The sequence below is a fragment of the Athene cunicularia genome (assembly GCF_003259725.1).
Source record: "Athene cunicularia isolate RWA chromosome 6 unlocalized genomic scaffold, athCun1 chr6_part1, whole genome shotgun sequence".
NCBI lineage: Eukaryota > Metazoa > Chordata > Aves > Strigiformes > Strigidae > Athene > Athene cunicularia.
Window position 1 is genome coordinate 17,167,404 of NW_020799105.1, and position 25,335 is coordinate 17,192,738.

General features: G+C 38.3%; 1 protein-coding gene across 2 annotated transcripts; it reads left to right on the forward strand.

Annotated features, from left to right (window-relative positions):
- The first annotated feature begins 1,578 nt into the window (after positions 1-1,578).
- CASP7 (caspase 7) lies at positions 1,579-24,919 on the forward strand. Of its 2 annotated transcripts, none has more exons than XM_026851708.1 (6): positions 1,579-1,691; positions 19,973-20,121; positions 21,028-21,156; positions 21,665-21,840; positions 23,409-23,547; positions 24,184-24,919. In XM_026851708.1, the coding sequence occupies exons 1-6, from the start codon at positions 1,579-1,581 to the stop codon at positions 24,405-24,407; spliced, it is 930 nt and encodes a 309-aa protein (XP_026707509.1). In that variant the 3' UTR covers positions 24,408-24,919. The 2 variants fall into 2 exon arrangements, with proteins under 2 accessions (XP_026707509.1, XP_026707510.1); XM_026851709.1 differs by having other exon boundaries at positions 1,590-1,691; positions 19,976-20,121.
- Positions 24,920-25,335: the final 416 nt, after the last annotated feature.

Consider the following 25,335-nt stretch of genomic DNA (forward strand, 5'->3'; position numbering starts at 1 on the left):
CCTGCGCCCCAGGCCCGGCCCGCCGCCTTCCCGCCCTCCGCTCAGCCGGCCGCCGCCTTCCCGCTCCCCCGCGCCTTTCTCCGCCCCTGCCCCCTCGGGCTGCACAGCCGTTTCCTGAGAGGGGGCAGGAGTACTGGCAGTGGGATTTGCGGTGTGTGCCGCGGGCAGACGCTGGTGGCTTCCTCCACTCGGGGCTGCGCCTTCCTTGGTGTGGGGCTGCTCCTCTGCCACCGCCTCACTGCCCACCTGCGGCCTGCGTGCTCCTCCAGCCTTACTTTTAAATGAGATGATTACAAAATGTATTTGTCAAAGCTGAATCTAGAACCCAGCTTTCAGGAACCGCTGTTACTCTCAGGGAGCTCAGAAACCTCAGTCAGCGTCTCAGCCCCTGGCTGGGGTGGTGCTGGCGGCCATGTAGCCACAGGGCCCAGCAGCTGCAGGGTCACCAGAGGGTGGTTTTCAAGCTAGCTGTGAACATGTACTCTTCTGAGTAAATGTATTATAAAAGCAGGTTTAATCGGCTGAAAGATGGGGAAGGCGCAGGAATCGCTGCTGCTTTTCCTCATGGGAACCTGGAGCCATAGTTGGACAAGGTGGCTCAGTGCATCCCAAGGCAGGCAAAGGTGGGGTCCTTCTCCACTGCTCTTCTCACGCCACGAATGAGCTAGTGCAGATCATTGTGCTATCAGAAAACTGACTCATTTTTTATTGTAGGTTTCTGCCAGCTAAATCTCAATAAGTTTACTGTGTGGGCGATTTAGTACATGGAAGAGGAGAGAGCAACTATTTTTTCATCAGGAAAAAGTCATTAGATCAACTCAGCCTTCTTGTCTAGTGGCACCCCATGTCACTTTTGAGATGAGTGAAGGTGTTCCAAGCTTGCACTGGAGTAACAGAAGAAAAACTGGCTGAAATACAGCAATTTGTATAAGAGGCTGCTTCATGTAATGAAAACACCTCGTAATTTCCAAGAAACACTTCAGAACTGTTTTTGGTTTTGTTTTTTTTCTAACAACTGCACACATGTATTAATTAATCTTTAGAAGAATATAAAATTTGCATTAAGTGTTGATATAGACAAAACAGAGAAACGAATACCTAAGATCCCATCCGTGGAAGATAATACAGGTTTTTTCTCTTATGCACAACTGACTGTGTATATGCAAATGAAAACATAGGAACTCTCTGGGTGTCTCAGTACGGGATAGGATTGCAGTTACAAATATTTTGATGATAGTTGTCCTTACTTTTATCCCAACATACTTCTTTCCAGACCATGAAAAATTTTCTGGGAATTGGCTGTAAGATCTTTCACTATAAAATGATTGTTACTTTTGTTCTTATCTGCATTTTTCAGAGTGGCATTAGACAGTCACTTCTGGTAACTGCCGCAGAGTAATGCAGACAGATGAGTATGTGCAATGTCATGTTAATTCAGGGCTAGAAATCTATAGCCACTCTTGGTGAAGTATTATACAGTATAACCGACTAACAACCCCACATGTATCTGGTTAATGGTTTGGTTTATAGAATTATTTCTAGAATGATAGTGTTACATTCTTGAACTTTTATTTGTAGATGTCGGGAGATCAGCATGGTGATCGCTCTATTCGAGAGGGAGATAATGAGGATTACGATGATGTAGTTGATGCAAAACCAGACAGAAGTAGCAGATTCTCACTTTTTGGAAGGTAAGTTGCTCCTTCTATTCCTGTTATTGTATCAGCTGTCATAGTACCCTTCTAATGGGATTTTGGTGTTCAGTTTGCCATGTCTACAATGTCATAGATGGTCTAGATAGGGAGATGGTTTATGTTGTATAGTTTTAATATATCTCTCTGTAGTATCTCCCTATAGAGAGACCTATAGTATCTCCCATAAGCTTTATTTGGTAGTCAAGAGACCACTAAGTTCATTTAGCATCAATTATAGTCCCTCATCTTAAACATTGCCCTTTGGTGGAGCTGGGAATTAAATATGCCATTAATTATCTATTTTACTGCATTCAGCTCAGCTAATCTCCTGCATCATTGGAATCCCCTGCTGACTATTTAAGTTAATGTAAAGCTTAGATATGCCATCTAGGATGTAGCGCAAAGAAGCCTCACTGAGTCTAGAGATGTAACCCATTACAGAATAAATGAAAAGCCTTTCATTTTAAAACACAGTAGCCTCACTGAAGCATAAGCTTATTTTCATTAAATGTATAGCAAGAACTATGTACTGCTTGTCTGTACTGCTGAAAACACTAAATAAATGTGATTGAAAATGCAAAAGATGAAAAATGAACATACAAAATTTACAAATACTATTGAATGTCAGCAAATGGCTACTTCACATTGTGAACATGGATCTAGAGAGATTTTGTTAGAGGTGTTAATTGCAAAGGCTATTGTATTTACAGAGAGGTTTTGATTTTTTTTGCTATTGGACATTCACATTCAAGTGAACAGTATAATTCAAGAAAGTACATTTTGCTGCTAATTATATGTCTGATGGAGTGACAAATGTGTGAGAAGTGAAGATTCTTTAGTCTTAGAAGACTTTTGATGTTCTGTTAAGCAAATCATTTTGTCTCATTTTATCATTCCACAAATATGTTTTATGGTGTGTATGTGTATTATTAATTTTAACAGAATCACATCATGCAAAATAGACAATGTAACATTTGTTTCTATATCTTGTCAAACATTTTTCAAAGGTTTCTTTTAAACTTTATAAAATGCATGTTTTAATATCGGTTGGTCTTCTTTATAAGAGGTGATACACTAATACTGTTACTAAATTATGCACCTCAAAGTTAATCATTCCTGAAGGAATCAGCATTTCTATCACTTTTTTTCTGTAAGAAACTTTTCAACTAAATTTGCTATGCATCAGTTTGAGACATTCATCTTTTGGGAACTTCTTGAAGATACAATTTGAGACTTTTCTTTAGAAGTAAAAAATTGCTCAGATTAAATATGAAGTAATTGAAAAGATTCAACTTAGATTTTGTAGAAAAAAAAATTAAGTCTGAGAAATCTATCAGAGTTTCTTGAACATGATGATTGCCTAAAGAGGAGTTAGCTGGTTGACAGTGAAGGTCTTTGTCTTATAGAAACTAAAACTCTTTGACCTGAAGGAAGATAGGAATGTGAGAGGATAAAGGAAGATGGGATGTGATCTAAAATTGTGACTGTAATGGAGGAGAAGGTGATTAGAGAATGATTATTCCTTGTGAGATCTAAATGATGTCCGATGAAAAGTTGATGCAGTAGTTTTGAAACAACCAGTAAGTTGTAGTTTTCACATAGTGCAGAATGCAGTTGTAGAACTTAAAGTCACAAGATGAGTTCAGAAGAGATTATATTTATTTGTGGAAGAAAAGTCCAGTCGGAGTATTGATGTTAAAATCTTTGGTGCAAGACATTCCTAAGTCATATTTCTCTGAGAATATATTCAATATCCAGTTTCTTTTGTTGTTTTCTTAAAACTCATTACTCGTCAGGACCAGATACTAGGCTAGATGTAGGTTTAGTTTGAACCAGCATGGCTCTGTGTTTTGATTGCCAGGGCTTCATTCTGGCAACGTGAAACGAATACCTGTAAAATAAGATGTCTAAAATGCTTTAGATTAACTGCAATTTGGTCCCTTGTTTTGATTTAGCAACCCAGTTTTTATCAGCTGTGCAGTACTTTCAGTGAAAGTCAACATTGTATTTCATTTATTATTGCTTAAAATACATAAGCTCAATAGGAAAACAACTTGGATTGTTATATAAGCATATTAATCTTGATTTAAGAAAACAGAACAGTGAGAAACTGAATTCAAAGCTGTGCAGAAAGACCAGCTATTTCCAGTAGCATTAGAGCTCCAATTCACCATTCTCTGGGACTGGAGATTTATCTAGCAAGAGCTGTAAGTAGAAATAAGAGAAAATCTTACTCACCACAGCATATTTTCTCTAAGAAGTCTGTGAGCCTGCTTTACCGTGGAGGCCACGAGGCTCAAGAAGAAGCCACAGAGTGGACAGGTTCCTCTGGCTGCACCACAGTTTAGGGGAATTATCTTCTACATATTTCTTTTTCTTTGAAAAAGTGTTAGGACCTAGTTAATGTTGGTGGGGAAAAACTGTTTGGTGGGGAGAAGAGTTGAAAGAGCTAATTTTTGAATTAACATCTGCCGGTGATGTTTGGTTTAGGGGTTTTTAACCACTAGATGGCAGGAAGGTATCAATTTTGTTTACTGCAAAAACGTGGACAAAAGTTAGGGCGCGTTTCGGTTCAGCAAAAAGTTATGTTCCAGGAAACAGAAATAGTAGGATACACTCTAGCAAGCCGGCATACAACAAAATTTTAAAACGTGGTTAAAGAAGGACTGAGCTGAGGATTTTATAAGTGTATTTAATTCTTTATGTGATAGAAACGAATAGAATTTTTACCATATAAATTTTTCTTTTTATGATGTATGTGTTCCTGTTACACTTTCAAGGCTTTAAAAATAGTCTCACTTCTCCACAGGATGATTTAATATCTTCATTTCTTATCTTTTGGCTTTTATTAGGGAACTCTGTTAGGGAGATTGTTAGCAGCAAACCTATTTTAGCATCCAGAAAACATAATGTAACATGAAACAAAATAAAATTGTGTTTCCACTGTATTAAGCAGAGATTTCGTTTAGTCGTAATTAAAGTTGTTTTTTTAAAAAAAAGCTTCATCTGAAAATTCCTAAGGCTTGGTAGACTCACACTTGTGCTGTCAGTAATCATGACTGTTTGTGGGCTTCAGTGAAGAAGCATAATGCAGAAGCAGGTGGTTGTTAGTAGTATCTAGTTACCAGTTTTATTCTAGTTTAATTGTATCAAACCATTTGTCCCCTGGTGACTTTTATCTACTTCAGCCCTACTGTCTTCTTTTACAGTCAGTATTCCCCTTCTCATCTGGAAACAGACAACATAATGTAAATATATACTTAAGAACTCTTACAAATACCTAGTTAACAATTGAAACTGTGAATCTGTAGTGCCCTTAATGCAGAAACATGAAATACATTGTAAGATAATCCCTCTGAGGAATTTGAGAGGTTTGTAGGGTACACTGACCTATAGTCACCAAGAGTACTTCATCTGTTTAACACTGCAAACACAAAATATCTGTAAGGTATTTATTTCTGTCAAGCCAAGCCATTATAAAGTTTGTTAGTTTTCATTTTAATTAATTTGAAAGTTTGCTGCAAGCACCAGTGTGTGTCTTGCCTTCTGTAGTTCAATAGTTATGATAGTTACATAGTTATATTATCTGCCATGTTTGTAAACTACTATTTAGATCAAAAAGATTCACGGATACATAGGGTTTCTTTTCATTTGTACGGTGTTTATTTGGGTTACAGGGCATCAAAGTAGGGAAGCACAGATGTTACCAAAGGTGTCTGTTTAACCTTCATGACCCTTGTCTCAGTACAGCCATATTTTTCAAAATAAATAGCCTTGTCCTTCAAAGAATAAATATTCGGTTTTGAGATTCAGCCTCAGCTTAACCTCAGCTTTGGAGCTATAACAGGTGTGGAAACTTGTCTTTGTTTCAGCTTTGCTCTTCTGTTGTTCTGTCTTTTGGGGAGCTATTTTCCATCCACTTTTGATTACGAAAAGCTTATTTTTATTTGCTTTGTAAGAAGCTGCTTTGCAGATAGAACTTCATTGAAGAACAGTTTCACAGTGATGCAGATGCATATGTTTTCCAGAGTTGCACATTTTGTATTTTTTGGGCCATTTGAAAACACTGGGCCTGATTTGTGGTGGGCTGACCCTGCCTGGATGCCAGGTGCCCACCAAAGCTGCTCTATCACTCCCCCTCCTCAGCTGGACAGGGGAGAGAAAATGTTATGAAAGGATCATGGGTTAAGATAAGGGCAGGGAGGGATCTCTTACTGTCTCAGGCAAGACAGACTCAACTTGGGGAAATTAGTTTAATTTATTACCAATCATATCAGAGTAGGGTAATGAGAAATAAAGCAAATCTTGAAAGCACCTTTCGCCACTCTTCCTTTCTTCCCGGGATTAACTTTACTCCAGAGTTCTCTACTCCTCCACCCCACAGTGGCACAGGGGATGGGGAACCAGGGTTGTGGTCAGTTCATCACGCTTTGTCTCTGCTGCTCCTTCCTCCTCAGGGGGAGGACTCCTCACACTCCTCCCCTGATCCAGCATGGGGTCCCTCCCACAGTAGACAGTCCTCTATGAACTTCAATATGAGTCCTTCCCATGGGCTGCAGCTCTTCATGAACTGCTCCAGCATGGAGCCCCCACAGGGTTACAAGTCCTGCCAGCAAACCTGCTTCCTCCATGGGTCCATTAGGTCCTGCCAGGAGCCTGCTCCACCGTGGGCTTCCCACAGGGTCACAGCCTCCTTTGGGCATCTTCTGCTCTGGTGTGGGGTCCTCCATGGGCTGCAGGGGGGTCTCTGCTCCACCATGGACCTCCATGGGTGCAGGGCACAGCTACCTCACCATGGGCTGCACCACGGGCTGCAGGGGAATCTCTGCTCCAGAGCCTGGAGCACCTCCTCCCCCTCCTTTTTCACTGACCCTGGTGTCTGCAGAGTTGTTGCTGTCACATATTCACATTCCTCTCTCCAGCTGCAGTTGCCATTTGTGTTTTTTCCCCCCTTCTTAAATAGATTATCCCAGAGGCACTACCACTGCCACTGATGGGCTTGGCCTTGGCCAGTGGTGGGTCCTTCTTGGAGCCGACTGGCACTGGCTATGTTGGACACAGGGGAAGCTTCTAGCAGCTTCTCAGAGAAGCCACCCCTGTAGAGTTCCCACTATCAAAACCTTGCCACACAAACCCAGTATGCTGATCTGATAAATCATTTGATTGCTTCATAGAAAAAGTACTGTTGCTACCACCATATGCTTGTGAAGAAACAGTATTGGCCACCACTGCATGAATGTCAGCTGTTTTTGCCTTGAAATCAATGTCTTCAAATCCAAATGATGCCTTGAATGATACTTAATCTTTTTTATCATAACTTTGACAGTTTTAAAATGAAAAATGCAGTTCTGTTACAAGTTTTTAAGTGACAGATTATTACAGACTTTTGAAAACTAAATATTGCTAAGAAGAATATCTAGAATAAAAATAGCAAGATACTTTAAAAAAAATAATGGCTGATGAATCATTGTCTGAAGCTATGCTCTGGACTGCAACTCAGAGATCTGAACTGAACTCTTGGTTCAGTGTCACATTTATGTCTCAAAGTAAATCACTGCACCATGGTCTATCCTGTAAATGGGTGATGGTCTTTCTTTTCACAGTCCTAACTCCAAAGTCTAGCACAGTATATTTTAATTTTGTTTGGAGATTGTGGGTTCTGCTTTGCACAAGCTAAATAATCAGTGCATTTTCCCCTAAAGCACTGAACATAAAATTTCAGAAGCCATAAGTTCTGGCATCTATACTCTGTTAATTCCTACAAAGATAATAAAGAGATTTTAACATAGAGCAACAGAGATGTTTTATTTTCATTACTCTCTTTTAAGCCAGAGGTTGTTTTATTATTTTTTGTTACTGCAGTTTTTGTTAGATCTGCAACTCAATTTCTGAAGAACACTGCAGGAATATATAACAATTAGTGAAAATTGTGGCTAGTGCTCGTACTTTCCCTTGGATGCTTACTGGATGTACCATATCTTGAAATAATATCTAGTCTGAAGTGTAAGAAGTCATTAATTCACAGTCAATATTTGTTTCCAGTCCCCTTAGAGACTTTATCTTGTGAAACACAGCAAACACTATGGATATCCATGAACTGTATCTGTAGCAATAACAACAGTGAGTCAAGTATCCTAATTCCTTTTTAATGTAATAATTTATTTCCTTCATTACAACAAACTCTGGGCTGTCATCATATAAAATTTGAAGGAAAGCTATTATGTAGTGACATTTCTAAGCTCTCAAAGGAATCAGAGACAAATTAAGTCAAATTTATAATAAACCAAAACTGTTTAAGGGTAAATATACAGGAAATAGTTCTATGAATTAGGATACAAAGAGGTTTTGTAAACTCTCTGTGTTAATTTGCATCATTTTCTTAGAAATATTAATTGTATAAATATTGTAGTAATGGTGGATCAGGTTTTGAGAGGAGGAAGAAAGATGTGTTACAAAGTGAAGTCTTCTTTCCCACCTCCATCTCAAGATCTGCTGTATTTTCCTACACTCTTACACAGGAATAGTGATAGAATCAGAGCGATGGGAGCGTGTTTTCCGCTTGTCAGCAAAGGTAGATCAGGCCTGCATGACCTCAGCTTGCAGGGTGATAGCTGTGAGGGTTTGAATAGCCCCATAGAAAAGTCCAGCGTGACCCACTGCTGACACATGCGAATGTTTGGGCCTGAACACAGAGAGCATCCTGTTTCACTCTCCAATGTAACCCTGAGCATGGTGGGCTCCTAGCATTAGCAAAGAAGATCAGACTTGCTCTTGAGGACAAGCTGTAGCTGTTTTCAGATGCAGTGTGGAGTACCATTTGATGATGAGCCAAGGTACTGTAGAATGTTATTTATCTCCATTCTGTGCCACCTGTTTGGAAATCTCATGAATGAATACCCTAAAAGAGTTTAGTTTCAGTGCTTATATCAAGCTAATTATAACTCTACTGCATTTTACAATTGCTAATCCTAGCCAGAGTGTTCTCTGAGAAATAGTGGGGGTGGGGGGTGGGGTTGCTTTATTTTGAGTAATTTTCCATCATTTTCCAGGCAGTCCATATAGCAGTATATATGCCTGTTAATTGCTCTAAATACCTATGATAGATAAGGGAGGCTTCTTCTTTTTTTTTTTTTTTTTTTTTTTTTTTTTTTCGTATAATTGGCAGTTGCCTATGTACATTATACTCTCTAGGATATGATCATGCAAGATTTCAGTTTCCAGAACACCCATGGAAGTTATGTATGTGCAGGTTTTCTAGAAATTAGCAGAAAGCCTTTCAGTAAGCAATATTCTTTATTTGTAAAATTTCATCTTTTGAATGTTATTTGACTATTATGTTGCATATAATATTGTGAGGCCTGCACAGCAAATACCATGCAGCTAAGTACGAAGTTGAAGATGAATTGCAAATTGATGGTTCAGAGTTTAGAATTTACTCTGTTTTGATCCTGTCTGTTGCAGGTGTTACACCACAAAATTGTCATGTAGGCTGTAAATGATACTTAAAATATTAAGTGCATCAAGACTAGGATACTGCTACCTGTTTTGTGGGGTTTTTTCCCTCTTGTCTTTTTAACTGTTGCAAAATGTGGACAATATTAGACATAACAGTCTGTGTTGAAACGTTTTTTAAAAAGTGTAGCTGGCTTAGCCCCAGTGCGTTTCGCCTGCTTCATTTGTAAAAAATAAAATTGCAGCCATGGTTTAGATTTGGCTTACGGTAAGGCCATCACTAACACATAGTTAAAAGAAGAGGAAGACATTGTTAGATGTTAACTATCAGAACTCCAAAGATACATACAATATACAAAGTATGCCAGAAGTTGTAGTCAGAGGTTTGCTCTTTCAAACAGCTCAACTCCTTTCATTACACAGTGAGTTTCCAGTTGTGCTGGACTGGGGTTTTACAAGTTATAATTGGAGAAAGGTCTGAAACTAAAATGGGACAAAAAAAGCTACAAGAATAGCTCAGGGTTTGAGAAAAATGTCTTATAATGCGGTATTTAAAATCGATTTAGTTTCTTTAACTACAATTGAAAGATAATTTGCTTGTACTATACAAATATATAGTGTACTATACACACACACATATATATATATAGGTGATAGAAGCTCAGAAGATAGGAGGAATGTTTTCTAAGCAAATAATTAATAAATGGATCTTTTAAAAAAAGGTTGGGTACAAATCTAAAAGATTCTGCAGATTAAACAGAAGCTGCAGGTTTGTAGAAACTAATGAGTAAGGGTTTGTGGCTTGCTTTGCAAAAGATCAGATGAAAAGTGCTCACACTCGAGTGGGTCAGTTACTGCAATTATCATGTTGCAGCTACCTCATCGATTGTGTTCATCTCTGAGAATGTTGCAGTTGTGAAGCTTTGTGGTAGGTGAGGCCTTATTGTGATTCGATCTAATACACTTTAGATTGTGGTTTCAAAGGAACATACAAATAGCCATTGCTGTAGTTCAGCTGAGTAGCTGTAGTGTAGTGAGCTGTGTTATCTTTACTGTTAAGCCAAGGTCCTAGAGGCCTTTAGGGCTATAATATACTTTGGGAAAATGCCATATTCTGTGGACTGCAACCCTGTCATTTTTGCAGTTGATGTTAAATAATCATGTGCAGGCACTAGAGGATTTATCTCTTCAGGGAAGCTAATGTAACCAAAGATAGGAATTTGGTTTTGGACTGAGATCTACCATAAACCTCCATAGTGGACAGTAAGAATGCCTTTATTTCAAGCATTTTTTTCCAGGAGGCACGTGGTAGTAAGCTACTTCACACACTCTCGATGTAAATATTGTACAGATGTACAAAATAGTGGATTTTAAATTCATTCTCTAGTTTAGTGTACACTACTGTCTCCCTGGAAAGAAGCCATGAGATCTGCAATGATTTTATGAAATAAATTTGTTTAGGCTCCATTTTGTAATGAAAAACTAAGACCAAGAGATGTGGAGTTACCTTCCCAAAGTTATTCAATAGCAGAAGCAGGATTCACACTCAGTCCTCTGTCCAGAGCATGACTAAGTGGCTTTTAGTGGGTAACAGAGCATATCCCCCTAGTTGAGCATTTTGGTTTGTTTAATACTTTTCATCAAGTTATCTGAGCAAAAGTTATATGACCTAGCATATAACTTAAATATTTTTATAACTTGTGTTCTACTGTTGGAGGTGATACAATATGCTACAGGAAACTTAGGGAAATGCCAGGATTTCTTTAAAAAAATTGAAGCATTTTATTTTGTGAATTTTCTGCAAAATCTGTAACAGTGCTGCCACATATGTCATAGTAGGAACAAAAGGAGGGTTTTAATATAATACTGTTCTATTGGATGAATGAACTCAGTCCCATCTTGGGCAAAGAATTTGTTAATGATAGTTTAGGTCCCTTCCAGCTCTTTTATTATCTTTATAAGTTCAAGGAAATAATCCCACTGTTTACCTAACTCCTTTCTTTCAAGACTGCTGCAGCAATATTTTCCTATCAAAGTCAGCATGTTTACAGTTATAAGGAGAGCTTGGGACATGGGTTTCCAAAGAAACAAGAGGTAATGTCTCCATGAGCTTCATAGTTTCGGATTCATTCGAGCAAAGCTTTTGCCTCCAGTGACTTTTAAACTTACATTGTTTAGCCAGCTAACAATCTCATTCCAAAGATGTACTTAAGAAGTGATGAACAATAATTGGCAGTTTTAAAAGAAGCTGGAGGCTAAATAATTACCATGGGCCTGATCTTGAAAACAGTTACAAACGGGCATTATTTTATTGCCTGACTAGTTCTGTTGCTTTTAGTAGGCCTGCTCCCAGGAGGAAAGGAGGGTGCATTCAGCTAGGGGCTGTGGTGTTTGAGTAAGCACACTTGCCATTTCCCTTTATTCCCCCTGTTCCCAAAAATTACTTTCAAGGTTTAGGTACTTCAGCAGAGTAGTATATGAAGATGCAAGGGTTGCACAGACTTCATATGTCATTGATAAATATAAACTTTAGACTCCAGTATTATCAGTTTGGCATGCTTCCCCATTATTTAAAACTCTTTTAACAGACAGAACAAGACCATTAGAGGGAACAGAAACCTAGGACCATTTGACTGATTTTTGTGTTTTAATGTTCAGTGGGCGGGGGTTGTATTGTGTTGTTTATGTTTGCTATTCTAAACTACAGCTTTCAGTTTTCATGCCTTTTGTGTAAGACATTTCCTGGCCATAGTAAGCAATATAGGTGAAATAATGTTTAGATGCTTCTTGGGGAACTTTTATATTCAGTTTTATAGGACTGCTTCTCTTCGCTTTTCTGAAGGAAGACTTTCTACTATGTCGAAAAGATTCTGACTTTAATATTAGAAATTTTTTCCATTATCTGGTGCATATTTAAAAATAGCCTTCTAAAGATTGGTTATTTTGTTAGTGCTAGTCTATCAAAGTCAGCAGTCATTTGCTAATAACTTTCAGTAGAGAAAGTGAAAATATGTGATATTTACTTGAACTTCCTCTTAGTATTGCCCCTTTTTCCTCTGGAGATTTTTGCTTCAACTCTTAAGCTCTTTTTCAGTTTATCTACTGGCACATAATTTGGAAGCCTGAGTAACCTTTGTCTAAACAAAAAAGATTGTGAGGGATAGTATTTATTTTCTTGGTTTAGAATTATATTTAACCTCTTTCAAAAGAGTCCTTTGTAAGGTATTACCTGTCGTGGTTTGAGCCCAGAAGGCAACTGAGCACCACGCAGCTGCTCACTCACCCCTTCCCCCTCAGGAATGAAAAGGAGAAAATAAACCAAAAGGTTCTGGAACTGAGATAAGGCCAGGGAGGGATGATTCACCCATTATGGTCACTAGCAAAAGACAGACTCGTTAGGGGAAGAAGAAGAACATTAATTTAATGCAAACACTAAAACCAACAATACTTAACAAACAGAGTAGGACAGTGGGAAGTATTACCACATCTTAAAGACACCTTCCCCCACTCCTTCCTTCTTCCCAGGCTCAGTTTTGCTCCCAATTTCTCTCGATCCTCTCCTCAAGCTGGAGGGTGGGAGGGTAGGGAATGGGGGATACGGTTAGTCCTGCTGCTCATTCCTCCTCAGGGGAAGGACTTCCTCACACTCTTCCTCTGCTCCAGCATGGAGTCCCTTTCATGGGAGATAGTCCTCCACGAACTTTCTCTGACATGAGTCCTTCCGTGGGCCACAACCCTTCCTAAAGTGCTCCAGCACGCGTCCCTCCCGTGTGTTGCAATCCTCCCAGTGCTGAACTACAACAGTGGCGGCTTCTTCCCACAGACTCCCAGTCTTCTAAAGGTGCAGCCAACTGCTCTGACATGGGGTTCTCCACAGATTGCTGGGTATCTGCTCCACCAGAGACCTCCCTGGGTGCAGAGGCACAGCCTGCCCTCTCATCACGGGCTGCAGGAGAGTCTCTGCTCTGGTACATTTCCCCCTTTTCCTCCTCCTTTCTTCCACTGACCTTGGTGTTCACAGAGGTATCCTCCTTGCAACTCCTCCTCACAACTCCAACTCCTCCTCTCAGATTCCCCTTAAATATGTTATCACAGAGCTGTGGCCATCATCACTAATTGGCTTGGTGCAGAGGTGGGTCCAACTTGGAGACAGGCGAGCTTCAAGAAGCTTCTCACTGGGGGCCACAGCTACCAAAGACCTCATCACACACACAAACCCAGCACATTGTCTGAAAAGAGAGGGATGGAAATTGGACATTCCATTGGAGTACATTCAGGAGAAAAGTTTTGTGAGCCATAGCGTGTGACAGTCAGGTTAGAAAGAGAATTGAGATCTCCCAAATGCCAATGTCTTCTGCAGTGGCTCCTGTTAGTGTTTAACGGAAGCTTCACTTAGTATTCCAGCATGCTGCCTTCTTAGCGTGTGACCCACGATCACACCATCAAATGCAGGGCAGTACAGTTTTAGTAGCTGGTCTATCCCTTATGGTTAATACTTAGTCCTTATCCCATATAATTTATGCTTTCTGATTTTTAACACTAAAGGAATATTCATTTTTATAAAAGACAATTCAAGTAGTGACACATTCTTCTTGTCCAGAAATGTTGCTGCTCTACCAGCCTGATGCAATATTAATGGGAAAAGGCAACAGGATAATCTATTATTTGCATGCAGCTCTAAATCTGTGTGACACTTTACCAAAACGGCTCTGACAAAGAACAAAGAGTCTGCCTTAAAGAACTTAAGATCTAAAAAGCTCTACTCAGGTTTAACAAGTGTCTTTTGCTTGTTATTGCCAATAGGTTTCAAGAGAAAAAAAATTCAAAGAGGGGAGAGTGTACAGTAATTAGAGGTGTACTAAATATGGTGAAATTAGACTGGATAGAAGTATTAAAGCTGGATAAAAGTATTAAAGCTGACAGTTTGGAGATAAGTTTATGTAGGAGTAAGACATATTAATGCATGATTATCAGAAAGCAGCAGACATGAATAGACCACTGATTATTGAGACTAAGGTAGAAACATAGAACAAAATATTGAACCTTGATTTATCTAATTTATGAATTCTCTTTGCTGTTCACTTCTTTTGGAAGAGTAACTCCGAATTGGTCTCCAGCACACTCATTTTTACTACACATAGCTTGGTGATGCTTTGTGAATTTAAACACAATCCCCTCTGCTTTTTCACTGTTTTCTGTCTATCCTTTTGCTACCTATCTAAAAAAAAAAAAAAATCCAATCCAGGATTTTTCCCCAGGAGAATAAACATAGCACTTGTGATAAGCAGTAGTTGCAACCATCATTTATATTGTGTGTGCAATAATGGAAGGAGTGGAGATTTTTAGACAGAAAGAGCAGCATAGAGCCACACAAACTGCGTACCATTAAATCAGCAATATAGGCTACATCAGTTTCTTCAGAGGTCTTAAAACTAATGTATTGTCCTGTACACTTATCCCACAGTATTGTAACTCAATGGGGAATTTATTAGAATGAAGCCTTTAAAGAGGTCTCCAAATGTAAAAGTTATGAGGGAAACATCTCAGTTGTTTGTAATAGAATAAAAAGCATTGCAGTTCTAAGATACTTTGCATCCCACAACATTAAGTGTATGAAAGTTCTGGTGGATGTTGATGGATTACCTGAGAATGTTTGTACTATGGGCTTTGTCACTGTACCGCTGCTATAATCTTCCTGTCTGGACTCAACAGAAAGGCTGACAGTGTGACAGAAACTAGAATAAAACTATTGTCCAATGCCAAAAGGCATGGGGACTCCAGAATGGATCCTGAGATTATGTGTTCTGTAAAAATAGCATGGTTTTTAAGGCAAGTTTTCTATTTAACAGAAACCTGTTATCAGTCATCCAAAAATTACATGATTGCACATTGTATTAAAGAAGCATGTCAGAGTAAAAACTATCACAGTGTTCTGCGATATTCCTTATCAATAAAGCCCAAATTTACTGAACTTCATAGAGCAAGAGTAAGACAGAGTTCTCTTCTTCTGTGTGTGTGTACTTTGAATAGAAATGAATGTAATCAGCTTAGCCTTTTCGACCCACCTCTGAACATCGACTTCCTTAAATTGAATAGTATCATAATTATAGACTTCTTTTATCTTATATTTTTCAGTACAGCAACAAAACTTACTAACTTTCCGGGGAGAAAAAGGGACTATAACTGTTTTCAAAGCCCAGATATCCCTCTGTAATATCATTTTTAGAGTTCATTTGATTGACACATTAATTTCCTCTTAGAAATGCAAACAGGAAAAAAACAAACAGGAAACTCTTCCCATGTTGTGACTGGGAAGTGATGATCATGAAATTTGTCTTTATTCATCTAATCCTCTGCCTGTAAAGCTATTTAAGTGACTGCTCTTTTCCAGGGACCGCTGTTTCTTCTGTGTGCTGTCACATTGCTTTTAAGGCCAAGCAGCTCATGTTTTCAGAAGAACTCTGTTATCCGTCAGTTACTATCATCCTCTTTTTAATCAATGTTGAGGTTTAGTAAATGGATTGGTGTAACAGTTTGTACCCTAGAGATTGCATTTCTTAATGTTTCCCTTTCACCCACTCTTCTCTTGAGAACTTTCCCTGCATTACGCTGGTACTCTTCTAAGGGGAGTCCATATAGTTACGGCAGACCACCTTTCTTACAGCAGATTTTTTTACAGTTATTGGTCTTTACGCCTTTCACAAAGGTAGGTAATACCAGATTACACTGCTGACATTTGATTATGTAATTTATGGAAGGTGAAGACCCTCCCCATGGAAATATCACTACACTTCAAGTTAAGCAACTGGTTGTCACTGAAAGACTTGTTTCTCTGGAGGACTGGCAGAGCTGAGCCCAAGAGCTTGGCTGTAGCAAGTGGGAGAGATGATGAGAGACTGCAACACTCAAGGAAGCCGTTCTCTAGCACATGGATTCTTAGTATGTTGTTATGTCATACTAATATACAGTAGCAAAGAAAAGTACAGGAAGATGCCCGTAGAAAGGAGGGCAAAGGAGAGGAGATCTCAGCTGCTAAGAGACACTGCTTTCAGTAAAATTGTTATTGGAAATAATCTTTAAGTGTAGTTAAATGTGAACAGTGATATTTTTATCCTTAAATCTTGATAGCATACGTACTGAAATCATTATTTACCCAAAGTTTAACAGCAAATAAAGTTTCTTGTTAAAAGTAGCAGTCCTTTTGATAATCAAGTTCGCTACTAGGGCAAGTGATGTATCTCCATTGACTTTGACAGAATTTTAGCCAGTCATGGTGACAAGAAATTTGGTCTTCACTGTTTAAAAGTTCAGTAATAAAATGATAAATGGTATGGGTCACTTTAATTTTATATCTGAAAAGTGAAAAGTTGGTAATAATGGTTTTTCCAGGGTTGACACCAGTTCAGTATAGCCTTGATGAAATCACGTTCCCAGACATACTGTTGTCAAGCCTAAGGCCTGAATTTAGAGACACAGTAAAGGTGAAAATGTGCAAGCTATATGAGGCTGCCAGAGTGGAGTTTCAATTTTACTGAACTCTTGACCAAAGGGAGAAAATTGAAATATGTGAGAGCAGTGATGGGAAGAATATTTCTGTCTTAAGTGAGCACTAGTGGAGTGAGGAGTTACAGCGCAGTTGTAACTAAAAGCTGAAGAAAGAGTAAACAGTCATAAAATTCAAGTTTCTATTTAGTTTGGGCAAGTTTGAAACCCAAAAGAGGGAAATTAAAGACACTGAATGTCAGAGAAGCAGAATGAAATAAAACTGAGGGCAAATAGTTTAAAACATTTTATAACAGCACATAATGAAGGTATGGAAACCCTTTTGTAATATATGGTGATTAGAAACCTCAGTAAGAACAAGGGCAGTAAACATCTATATTAACATGTATCCAGTTCAGAGCTTATAAAATAGAAGTTTAGCTGGAAAGCTTTAGGCTTTTCAGTCATAAGCCAGCCTGTCACTGACAGGGCATTTCCCTTAAGGATTAATTATTATGTATTTATTACTTGTTTAGTCATTATTACAAGGTCTGATTTATCTTGTTGAAACTGAAGAGTTGGACCTTATATTATCAGTTTTGTCCAGTCAGGCAATTCCTATATTGTGCTATGTTGGCAAAGAAAACAGAAACTTCAAAAACCAGTTTCTCTGTGGACTGCAGGCCCAGGATACATACATGCCAAAACCTTTGCTTCCTTATTTGTTCAGTTTGGACAGATACCATAAGATTTCTGAAACTTTTTTTGTCAGCTAGTAAAGAAATGATAGGCGGTAACTCATCAAAGCCTGCTGTGGTGGCTTAAGTGTCTTGTTAGCCTGTTCAGCTCGGAAGGAATCATTAGAACAAAGCCATACTATCCTCTGTAAAGGAGTGGGGAAATTATAGACTTATGTGTGCTACCATGCTGAAGAGGCTTGTCTGTGACATTTGACATTAACTGGCATAGAGCGTCTGGCATACTTCTGGGAATAGCAACTGTAGAAGCTACATGCCTTAAACTCCCAGGTGTTTCCACATGAATGAGTGCAAACTATTGAACTCCGAAGTGAAATGGTTTCAGGCAAGTTGTGTGACTACATTATTACGCCACTTATTCCCCAGCTGCTATTTTCAGTGAGTCTTGTTGGGGGGTAACGTGGCTGCATGACTTCTGGACTAGAATTAGATCACTTCCAGCATTTTAGGAGAACAGACAGTGCAAACATGATACTGCGCTGCTCATGTGGATCTGTTCTGAGTGTTCACAACTATTCATTGGTTGGACATAAACAGAAATTCATGTACAATCCCCTTGAAAATATCCTATTGTGTGTAACAGCCACTGTTAGTCATACAGCTTTTTCAGGAAGTCAGTGAAGCCAGATATATCTGTAGAAACTTCAGTCCAGTGTGGACTGAAGAAATTAGCCTCTTCATCGACCTGAGTGGTTATTTGTTGTTTTAAAATTTCTTTTTCTGTCTTTGCCAGAGAGCTGTCTAGTGATATAGGATGAAGGGTAATTTTAGGCTAAAATAAGAATCCAAGATCTCTTTGAAAGTCAAGTCTAATATTGGCATCATACCACTGTGGATAATTCTTTAAAATGGCTAAAGTCTTTTCTTGATGCAAAGCATATTTAATTATTACTCCCAGAGCCCTTAGGAAGCAGTATGCAGGGAGAATACCAACATTGCAGATGATCAGACAAAATTCTCAAGTAGATACGATTCAATATCTTGTTTTGTAGTCTCTAAGAAAAGTCTAAGAGAGGAGATGTTATTAGGATGGTCACATGTACAAGAGTACAAGAGTACAGAGAAAGCCTGCCAGGTGCAGCTATTTAATTTGGCCCTTTATAACAGAACATGAGGGCCCTCAGAGATAAAAAGAAGCTGTTTTAAAATTGAATCACACTTGCATTTAAACATGATGAATCATCTAGAGAAGGTTTGTTATAGTTTCCAATTAAGTCTTGTCCTTTAGTAATATAAAAGAGAACACTCAAAGCTAAAAGACAACAATTGTTAAATCAGGAAGGTAAGAAAGTAAATTACCTAAACAACATTTAATCAATTTGTAGCAATGATGTCTACAGGCTATTATTGAAGCAAATAGCTTAGTAATTCTTTAGAAAGGTGTCAGAGTGAGAATAGTGAAAGTACTTATATTAATTGAGATTATGGGGAAAATCTAATTTTATTAAAAACAAACTGTATCATACACTTATTAGTGCTGCAAAAGGAGATTGTGTTTTCCTCTCAGACATCAGCAATAAATACTATTGGAAGCAGGATGCTGTACCAAATAAGTAAGAGAGGTGCTGATAACATCTTCTGCCCTTTCCTGAGCATTGTTTATATCTAGACTTGCTCCAAAGCTTGTTTATAGTGCTGAGGTTGGATCAGACCCTTTACAGGTGATCACTGGCTTCAGTTCTGCTTGAGATCTTACCAATGTCTGAAGCCACCTGCTTGGACCAAAAAGTCTGCCTCTAAAAGCAAGTACTGCTGAGTGCCTCATGCCTGTATTTCAGGTGTGCCTGTTGGCTGTAATTGATTTGTTCTTAATACTTTGTTTAGAATAAATTGGTGAGTAATGTCTGTGCTATCCCTTTGCATATCTTTCTAATCCAATCTAAGACTCCTGCACGTAGCAGAAAGGTCAGTACACTGTCATATTAACAGAGAGCATTTAAAGCTCGTTTTGGTTTGTTTTTTTCTGAAGTGAGGTTCAGGTATTGATGATTACATTAAAACGTGCTTATATTTTTGCATAAGTTCAGACTGCTGTTTGGCAGACCAAATTAACACACGACCTATTCACATCTACAACCTTTATCAGTAGAAACTACCTACTCTTTGGTCTTAATCTTCAGAGAATTTAGGCATGATGGTGATTCAATAAACAAATCTTATCACCTGATTGGGTAAACTGCATATCTTCTTGTGTTTGGAATAGTTATTAAGGGAGATCTGTCTGTCCTTCCATGAATTATTTATTGTAAAAGTAAAATATGTCTAGAACCATAGTTTGCAAAAGGTTACTAACAGCCTGACTTCATGTTTAGGCCATTTGTTTTATCTGTGGGTCAGGATCTGAGTATACTGCCATTGCCTGCAGTTCACTCTAGAGTCATTTTGCCATCATCAGAGTGCAGTCACATACAATAATGACTTCAAGGAAATCACAAGATCTTTATGCCTCGATCTGAAATATGAAGAAAGAAAACAAACATTAGAGAAGAAAAAACATTGGGTAGTGCTGCCTGAGTGGTTTGAATTAAGATAAATAGGCACACTGCATGTGACTGACCACTAAACAATTTCATTTGCTTCACCTAGAAGAAAGAAGAATGGAGAAGAAGAACAGCCAAAGTCCTCTCTCAGTAATCAGTACCGAATTGTTACACCCACATTCCAGTATAATATGGACTACAAGAAAGTTGGCAAATGTATTATTATAAACAACAAAAATTTTGAAGACAAAACAGGTAATATTCTTTCTTTGATGATACACATTACAGACTTCAGACTTTTTATACTTTCATTATTCAATAAGCATTTTATTTTTAGGACATGGAATTTTAATGAATGTATTTCTCTTTCTTGATAAATAGTTGTTCCTACAATTTATTCCTGTTCTTTAGGAATTTTTAATATTTTTTATACACTTTATATTAGAGTGGCTCTTTTCAGCTTCTTTGCAGTGTATGTTTCAAAGAGCATGTCACCTTGCTCTACCAACTTCAAACTAAACCTTTATCCCAGAGTTTAAGGCTGTGTTGTTAAAAGTTTGAACTTTGGCATCTGCAGCCCATGTTATAACTGCTCTGTCCCTGTACTACAGCTATGAGCTACAAAAGCTAATAGCTTTAGCTGTGTTCTGTTCACACTCCTTCATTTGACTTTTCAGACCATGTACGGTTTCAAAGCAGACAGCTATTTGTGTTGTAGTCAACTTCATAGGTCTTGTCTTATACACTTGGCAAACACACTAAATGAAGTGTATATTCCAAACAATTTACATCGGTTTCTTTTATGTGGGTATCATAGGGACTCTTTGCAACTGTTTTTCCTTGGGGTGCTTTATGCATATGTTACACTGCATAACCAAAAGGAAATAGACTCATCCAGAGGTCCTATGTTGCAAGGTGCTGGAGGCATGGCAACATTTTTCAGTATAAGTGTTAACATTGAGCCTTGCACTATTTTGTGTTAAAACAAATCTCACAATTTGTTCTCAGTGCTGAGAATGCTGTTAGAGGATTGTTTTAAAATCATGTCACCATGACATTGTTTAGGTTTAGTTATTATAAACCTAAAAATTTACCTTTGAACACGTGAATTATTTTGAATTGTGTAATGTGCAATCAACCATGTTCTTTGTTTTCTGGCAGGAATGGGTACACGCAATGGCACTGATAAAGATGCTGGAGATCTAGCTAAGAGTTTTAAAAGTTTAGGGTTTGAGGTTTGCACATACAATGACCGAAGCCGTGATGATATGGAAAAATTACTGAAGCAAGGTAAAAATTTAGAATCATAGAATAATTTAGAGTAGAAAAGACCTCTAGAAGTCACTGAATCTACCCCCTGCTCAAAGCAGGTCAAATTGGAAAAGATTGCTTAGTCCTCACTGCATGCAATTTTCTGTATAGAAGGATTCAGTTTCTGAATGGATTAAGACTTAATTCCCCACCTTTTCCTCCAATGTCAATTCAGAAATACAGCTTTCTTGTCATGTTAGGCAAAGCACCTGTCCTGTGTATTAGGTGAAGAGCCTTGTCATATTAGGTAAAGTGTCCAGCCTGTTGACTTCAGTGGGCTAAACTCGGAGTCAAGTGAAGGATGAGTTCATGTGCTCAAGGTGCTCATCACATGACTAGAAAGAGGAATGCGTCATCTTTATCCGCTTCTCCTTATGTCTTCTGGTAGAGGCCCAATGTATATTTAGTCTTAGAAAAATGTGTTTGCTAAATATGATTTTCATTTAAAATGTTGCTTCCTTTTGGCTAAGAAGTATTTGTTTTGTAGCTGCTGAGGAGAATCACAGTGATGCTGCTTGTTTTGCCTGTATCCTTCTCAGCCATGGGGAAGAAGGGCTCATCTATGGCACTGATGGACCCATGGCTATCAAGAGTTTGACTGCGTTATTCAGAGGGGACAAGTGCAAAAGCCTTATAGGCAAACCCAAATTATTTTTTATTCAGGTAATAGCCCTAAGGTAAATATAGTATCCTACTGCTGCAGTGGGGCAAGCATGTCGTGTTGATTGTCTGCTCTAGAAGAGCCCTGTAGGTTAACTTACTGGATTTTGCGGGAGGTTTTGTGAAAAAATATGTCAAGAGAAGTTGACTGTGGGTGGCTTGTTTGTTTTTAAAAGATAATTTATATACAAGACTCACAGATGTAAAGAACATATTGTCATTGTAATTTTGTACATGGTTTCTCTTTGCACTTGATAATGTATGAATTTCAAAGCAGAAAGATAAACTTCCTCTTGTGCAGACAGAGCTGAGGACAGTACATGATTATCGGTAGAAATAATACTGTCCAGGTCTTTGAAGACAGGCTGTCTACAAATAGCTGCATTCTGCTAAAAGACATATTGTTTCTCTTCTAGCCTAAAAATTTATATCGTGTTATTGTGTTAGCATATAATTAGTTGTATATTACTTAAGCTTTTAAACACAGCTGTTTCAAACAGTATTAACTGATATACCAGGGCTATAAACTCTCTTTTTTATCATAGTATTGTGTAGGTATGGGAGTTGCAGCAGATGTGGTTTTCTGTAGGCTGTTCCATCAGTTAACCTTCAACTTCAAAGTGAAAACTGTGTCTATTTTCATACTTCATTACGTTTCTTCTACATTATATTCATACATTTCTTCATACTACTAAAGTGATGTTTCTTTTATTTGTAAGTTTGGAATGGGTGTTGTCTTTAAAATTATCTTAATAAAGGCAACCAACTGGTGTTATTTAAGCCCATCACACCGATTTTTTTTTTTTTTTTTTTGCAAGAGCTGTCAGTCAAAGCTACTGATCAAGAGCTGAAACTTGCCAAACTGGACTGGTTGCAGTGTGCCCTTTAGCTAAACCACATCATTGAGACGAAATTAAGAATAAAAGAAAGAAATGGAAAAACGTTAACAATGCAATATACTTGAAATGGGTGGTCAAACACTGGAAAAGTAGAACACTGGAACAGGTTACCCAGATTGTAGAGTCTCCCACCTGTAGAGATATTCCAAACCCAACTGGACACAGTCCTGGATATCTGCTGTAGCTGCCCCTGCTTGAGAAGGGGGAGTGGACTAGATGATCTCAGGATGTGATTTGTTATTCTGTGAAATGTAGTGCCACAGCAGTGCATGTCAGGAGCCAAAGACGATGTGTAGTTCACTGTAAAGAAAATGTCCAGAAGTCGTGCTGCACAAAATATTATGTAATAATTGAGTGCTGAGGATGACTTTAGTAAAATTAATCATGGTTAGTATAAGATAATGCTGTCTTGGTGCTTTGACAATCCACTGAGATTCACAACCTGCAACACCATTACCTCACTTTACTGTACAGGATGTATATTTTTAAATGGGTAAGCTAGTAATTTTATCACTGAACAATTAGATATCCCCCAGAATCATATTTCTGCTTCTAATGCATGCAAAGTACTGCTTAAAACTGTATCCATTAAAAAATGTTAATGGATACATATTTTTATAACAACTTGATTCTTCTTATTGGACAAGTTCTCTTTGTCTTCACTGCTTTCAGGCATGCAGAGGCTCTGAATTTGACGAAGGTATACAAACTGACTCTGGACCTGCAAATGACACTCTGGAAACAGATGCCAATCCAAGATACAAAATCCCAGTAGAAGCAGATTTTCTATTTGCGTATTCCACAGTGCCAGGTAAAGAAAAGGGCGTCAGCTTGAGGATGGAAGCCTAAAAACTTATCACCCATATTATCAGATTGTAGACTGACCCTCCACTGGTGATACAATGTATACCAATGGACAAAACACTAAGGCCCAGCATATGTTGGGCCAGAGTGTAGTATCCACCCCTTTTACACTGGCTGTAGTGGAAGTGGGAGAAAGCCCAGATATGACTGGTGAGAAGGCAGACATTACAGGTGGCAAAGGCAATACTGTCTTCTGGGAATCCTGCACTTCCGTGTCCCAGTTTAGTGAGGGTGTGGCATATGTGATGAAGGCAGGAACAGGAACACTTACGACATGTAACTTATTCTTAGAGAGGAAGAGCATGAAATCTTACTTCTTGCAGTTTCCCAAATGCAAAAATGTAGAATGGTACTTTAGTACTATCAGGTTTGAAGAGTTACTACACATTATTTTCCATTTTAATTAAATAGAATATGTGACACAAGTGATAAGAACTAAACTTACTGTATGTGCATTGGTACTTTTTGCCCAGAATCTCTCTCACAAATTAGTATATATCTCTGCCGTTCCATTCTTCAGCACAAGATAATAAGAAAAAAGAGGAAGAATAACCCCATGTACTTTATCTGTGTTTCCTATAAGGTTATTACTCCTGGAGGAATCCTGGAAGAGGCTCCTGGTTTGTGCAGTCTCTGTGCTCTGTGCTAAATGAGCATGGTAAACAACTTGAGATCATGCAGATCCTCACACGGGTCAACTATGTGGTTGCCACAAATTTTGAATCACAGTCTGATGATCCACGCTTCAGTGAGAAGAAGCAGATTCCCTGCGTGGTCTCTATGCTCACTAAGGAACTTTACTTCTGAAAGTTTATTTCAATGCAGCCAGTGACGAAAGATCAGGATATAGTTTTGGGTGGAGATTTGATTATAAACCAGAGTAACACATTCTTAATAACAGAAATGTAATTACAGTAGATTTTTATATTGTATAAACTGGGGTATGTGATGAACGGACAACATGCAAGATTTTAAAGAAGAAATAAATGCTGTGGGCCAACCTGACAGCTAATACTAATTACTGTATCTTGATTTCCCTTAGTGTGGCTGTCATGATTAATGGGTACTGAAGATGTTCTGAAACCTATCTGCTACCTGACCCATAAGGGTTTATTCCAGAAAAAAGATTATATATTAAGACCAAAAAACTTAAATCTTGAGACTGTTCTTTCACCGCTAGCTCATGGAACCGTAACTTCCTTGGAAATTTCCAAAGACCATCATATTATGGGTATGTCCAGTGATGAAACAGTTTGTAGCTATTTGTAGCTGTTTGTAGCTGGAATGGGCTGCCCAGGGAGGTGGTGGAATCCCCATCCCTGGAGGTGTTTAAGAGTAGGGTCGACTTAGCACTGAGGGATATGGTGTATTTGGGAACTGTCAGTGCTAGGTTAGTGGTTGGACTGGATGATCTTCAAGGTCCTTTCCAACCTAGTTGATTCTGTGATTCTATTTAAAAGGGTGTTTATTAGTCTAATATATTCATTTCCTTTTTATGAGCATTATTAATGAAGACTAATGGTTGCTCTGTGCTTAGTCTGGAATTCAATTAACTTAGTTATCACCCTAGCATGGGATGGATAAATAAAAAGTCCGCATTTGTAGATGATTTACCTGAATAGTATGGAAATGTAACAAATAGAAAAATCAAAATGAAACTCTTTGTTAAAGATTGGCAAACTGTAATTGGATGATGCCTTACTAAAGCACTATTGTAAAGATTTTTGCCTTGCAA